Consider the following 5,151-nt stretch of genomic DNA (forward strand, 5'->3'; position numbering starts at 1 on the left):
ACATGGCCCTATTGGCACCATGCTGCCTAATGCCAAGAGTGGGCTAGTAGAGGAGTATAAAGCCCCCCAGCATTGAGCTGTGGAGTAGTGGAAGAACTGTGTTCTCTGGAATGATGGTGGAGCTCCATCCAGTACTTTTGGAATGAGTTGGAGATGAGATGGGGTGGTGATCATCCTGCTGAGTGCAATCAAATCCTCACAGCAATGCCCCAAATATGTAGTAGAAAGCCTTTGTCTCTGGGCAGTAGAGACAGCTACTCCAACAAAAGCAGGATCAACTCTTTTAATAACCTTGATTTCAGAAGTGTGTCCCAATACTTTTGTCCATTTATTGTATCCTGACCTTTCTGATCTTAACATTCAAATAAGTCCAGCAATGTTCACTCTGATCTTCAGCTTATAAAACAATTTATTATCAATTCCTTTTTACTTTGACCTGTCTAATATGCAGGTAATCACTATATTTATAAACAGACAATATTTAAACAAAAAAACAACAAATATTCACTGAGAAATGACAAAATACACAGTAAAAAAAACACAAAACATCAGAGAATGATCTAGACCACTCAGACACACAGAGGGGTTCTGATCTGTTTACAGTCGGACTCTCAGTTACAGTTGTTTCCTTTAACGAGGAAGAAAGTCCCAACAGCCACTCCCAGCAGTCCTGCAGCCAAACCCACTCCACAGAACACAGACCCTCCAACACCGGCACCGGACAGCTCGGCCTGCACATCTGTACAACACACACACACACATTAGTTTTACTGAAAGTGTAAGTGCAGTGTTTCTCTAGATCTGCTGCTTTAAGCACCTGGTCTAAATCTCACCCCATGTTTTGGTCAGAGGTCTCTCCAGGGCCGAGTGCTCCACAGTGCAGGTGTAGATGTCTCCCTCCTCTGGAGTGAAGCTCAGATGAGAGATCAGGTTGAAGGTTCCGTCATCAGTAATGTAATATCTGCTCAGACTGGCTTCACCCGTCACATTTACATTGTTCCTGGTCCAGGACACTCCGACGCGTGGAGGGTAGAAGCCAGTGATGTAGCAGATGAGGGTGTTTCTGGAGCCCAGCTGTACTCTGTACTTAGAGTAGACTGAGGTTTGAGGAGCGTCTGTGGAGAAAATGATTTCATCAGTTATTCTTCAAAATCTACACAAAACAGAACAGAAAAAATACTTAAAAATACAAACACAGACTCATCCCCCCTCACCCCCCTTTTCTGCTGTGTGATTCAAATACTGTACACAGATAAACGAACTAGAATGTAACACATCTTTCAATAAAAGTAAATTAAAGGAGTTTCATTTTAAACTGTCTGATGAAACGGACTGTAGTGTGTAAACTGCTTTTGATAAATGGTATGTTTGATTGGTGGGAGAATGTTTTGAAAACCTTTCTATTTGGTCTCTGTTCTTTGCTGCATGAATGTGTGTATAAAGTGTGTTTGTGTCAAGTCAAGTCAAGTCAAGTCAAGTCAAATTTATTTGTAGAGCTTTTTTACAACTGTTATCGTCACAAAGCAGCTTTACATAATTAGTACTTAATAAAGAACAGAGACAGAGAAGAAAGAAGAAATAACATGAAGGGTCAAAGACCCCCGTGAGCAAGCCAACGGCGACAGTGGCAAGGAAAAACTCCCTCAGAGCTGGAGGAAGAAACCTTGGGAGGAACCAAGACTCACAAGGGGGACCCATCCTCCTCTGGCCAGACTTTTTTAAACATTAATGATAAAAATTACCAAAGCAGATACAACAGAAAGTTAATAGTGGTGATATTAATAGTGTCAGACAGACACAAGTCCATCTAGGTTTCAACACGGCCACCAAACAGGCAGCAGCGGCAGGCGGGTGAGCCATGGGTGGTGGCGGGTTGGGGGGGACCCGCTGGCCGGACTGGTAGGTGGCAGCTGGTTTGACGCAGGTAGAGGGGACCTCAGCGGGCAGTCTTCCAGCAGGTCGGGCCGAGTGGCCATTTACTCGAAGTTCGTTCTAAGAGGAATTTTATGGAGTGCAGAGAATGTTGAGAATCAGCATCTGGGTATGTCTGATGACTCCGGCAGGTCTGATTATCACAGCATAATTAAAAGGAGAGAGCCAGAAGGTAACATGGACACGGGCGCACCCTGAGAACACCAGCATCTATCTGCTCCACCGTCAACAAACCTGAGTGATCGCGTGTAAGCAGCGAGACGACAGCTCCAGCATCTCAGTGTACTACAATTCCCTGGGTCCGCGAACCCCTGGACCTGCTGCCCTTATCTAAGAAACATTAATTACCAAAAGCTAAACTAAACATATAAGTTTTCAGCTTAGATTTAAGGATTGAGATGGTGTCTGAGTCCCGAACATTATCTGGAAGGTTATTCCAGAGCTGGGGGGCTTTATAAGAAAAGGCTTTTCCCCCTGCTGAGGTTTTCTGAATTTTGGGAACGAGTAAGAGGCCAGCACCCTGAGATCTAAGTAGTCTTGATGGTTTGTAATATGTAATAAGATCCTGCAGGTACTCAGGAGCGAGGCCATGTAGGGCCTTATATGTTAATAGAAGGATTTTGTATTCGATACGGAATTTAACAGGGAGCCAATGAAGTGCTGATAGAACTGGACTGATATGGTCAAATTTTCTAGTTTTAGTAAGGACCCTGGCTGCAGCATTTTACACCAGCTGAAGTTTATTGAGGTTCCTGCTGGAACAACCTGACAAAAGTGCATTACAGTAATCTAGCCTTGAGGTAATAAAAGCATGTACTAGCTTTTCTGCATCTTGTAGTGATAAGGAGTTTCTTAGTTTGGAGATGTTCCTAAGCTGCATAAAGGCTGTTCTACTAATATTAGCTATATGTTGCTCAAATGATAAATCTGAGTCGAATGTGACGCCAAGATTTTTAGCTGCTAAACCAGGAATGATGGAAGCATCGGCCAAGTCTAAGTCTGATACTTTATTTCTAGAGTCTTTTGGACCTAAAAGGAGAACCTCGGTTTTGTCACTGTTGAGGAGAAGGAAGTTATGTGACATCCAGAGTTTTATATCCGTTACACAGTCCTCCATTTTCTGTAATCTAAATTTATCATCAGGTTTGGCTGATATATAGAGCTGTGTGTCATCTGCATAGAAATGGAAATTAACGCCATGTCTGCTTATAACTGAGCCCAGTGGTAACATGTATAATGTAAATAACAGTGGTCCTAAAATTGAGCCTTGAGGAACTCCATATCTTACTTCTGCATAGTTTGAAGATAAATCTTTTATTTTTACAAATTGGAAGCGTCCCGTTAGATATGATTGGAACCATGATAGGGCTGTCCCTGTGATTCCAACCATGTTCTCTAATCTTTCTAGTAGTATAGTATGATCTATTGTATCAAAGGCTGCACTAAGGTCTAATAGGACTAGATCAAGATACGTAGCCTTGATCAGAGGCAAGAAGGAGATCATTTGTAATATTCACTAGGGCTGTCTCTGTGCTGTGATTGGGTCTAAATCCAGACTGGAATTTCTCATACATGTCATTTTTACTCAGGTATAAGCAGAGTTAAATTAACAAACGATTTAATAATAATAACTATTAAATTAATAATTAATTGCTCCGTTTGGTCTGACAGAGTGTAAGCTAAGGTCGATAGGGGTGGGAGGTTTTCAGTAAACTGTATAGCTGTCATTGGTGTTATTGTGCGTTTTAGACAGTGTTGGGGAGACGAATTAACATTTTGCCTAAGATGTAGCTCAAAGGAGATTAGATAATGATCTGATATTACTGAGCTTTGAGGTAGAATATTTAGCTGATCAATGCTAACACCCAGGGTCAGGACTAGATCTAGGGTATGATTACAGTAATGTGTGGGTCCAGTTATGTTTTGTATAATGCCAACAGAATCTAAAATTGATACAAACGCCTTTGTTAATGGATCGTCTGCTTTTTCAAAGTGAATATTAAAATCTCCTACTATTATAACTTTGTCTCTGCACACTGCCAAGTCTGCACCAAAATCACTAAATTATTTTAAAAATTCAGAGTAGGGCTCTGGAGGCCTATAAATATTAATCAGTGAGAAAACATTTTTATTTGTGGCTGGATTTGATATATTAATGTAGATAATCTCAAAAGAGGTGAAGGTGTTAGTGTTTTTGAATAATCTCTAGTGTATTCTGGTAGATTATACATACTCCACCTCCTCTGCCTGATAATCTAGGGCTATGTACATATTTATAGCCTGCGGGGGTGGCTTCATTTAGAGCTATATATTGATCAGGTCTAATCCAGGTTTCGGTGAGGCAGAAAACATCCAGTTTCTGATCACATATAATTTCATTTACGATCACTGCTTTTGAGGATAGTGATCTAATGTTAAGTAGACCGAGCTTTAGGTCTGAGGTGCTGCTGTTATCGTTGAAATGAGAGATTTTAACACTGATTAAAGTATTAAAACGAGCTGATCTAGATGTTCTCTGTTTGGCTTTAATTCGGGGCACAGACACAGTCTCAATACGGTGAAACCTGGGTGACTCCTCAGAGCCTCAGAGCAGCTCTCAGACGGTCGGTTTAGCCTGTCTGTCTGCGGCCTGGTCCTGGCTCTGGACTGTCAGCAGCCTTTTTCACTCCTCTGCGACTAACTAGCAGACTATGCGCTATGCTGCACGACAGTAAGGCAGCACCCTCCCGCGTGGGGTGGACACCATCCCTACCTAAAAAACCAGGCTTGCCCTCAAACTTTAACCAATTATCTATGAAGCCCACATGATTTTCGGAACACCACTTGGACATCCAGCGGTTCAGCGCTGTGAGTCGGCTGTAGGACTCAGCGCCGCGCCTCATTGGGATGGGACCAGAGCAAATTACGGCATCGGACATCGTCTGGGCCAGTTTAACCACCTCTTTAATATTATCCTTAGTTATTTCTGACTGCCGCAGACGGATATCATTGGCCCCTACATGAATCACTATCCTCGAATATCTCCTGTTTGCTAGCCGCTTAAGGTTGCCGCTAATGTCCGGCGCTCTGGCTCCCGGTAAACAGCTAACGGTCACTGCTGGAGCCCCTAAAGGACTAGTTATCTTCACGTGTCGAACAATAGAGTCTCCTATTACCAGAGTTCTCTGAACAGGCTCCTCAGTGGGGGTTTCGCTGAGCGGGGGGAGAGCGCGCTGTTCC

The 5,151-nt window shown here is 42.8% G+C and overlaps 1 protein-coding gene across 1 annotated transcript in view; it reads right to left on the bottom strand.

Moving 5' to 3' along the window:
• Positions 1 to 268: 268 nt before the first annotated feature.
• The window catches only part of LOC140557778 (H-2 class II histocompatibility antigen, A-R alpha chain-like), an 8,752-nt gene continuing 3,869 nt past the window's right edge, over positions 269 to 5,151 (bottom strand). Inside the window, exons 3-4 of the mRNA XM_072682553.1 lie at positions 834 to 1,115; positions 269 to 739 (exon numbers count right to left, since the gene is read on the bottom strand). Of these exons, the coding sequence (XP_072538654.1) occupies positions 612 to 739; positions 834 to 1,115 (410 nt within the window). The 3' untranslated portion in view covers positions 269 to 611. The remainder of the gene's footprint in view (positions 740 to 833; positions 1,116 to 5,151) is intronic.

The sequence above is a fragment of the Salminus brasiliensis genome, chromosome 6 (assembly GCF_030463535.1).
Source record: "Salminus brasiliensis chromosome 6, fSalBra1.hap2, whole genome shotgun sequence".
Lineage (NCBI taxonomy): Eukaryota > Metazoa > Chordata > Actinopteri > Characiformes > Bryconidae > Salminus > Salminus brasiliensis.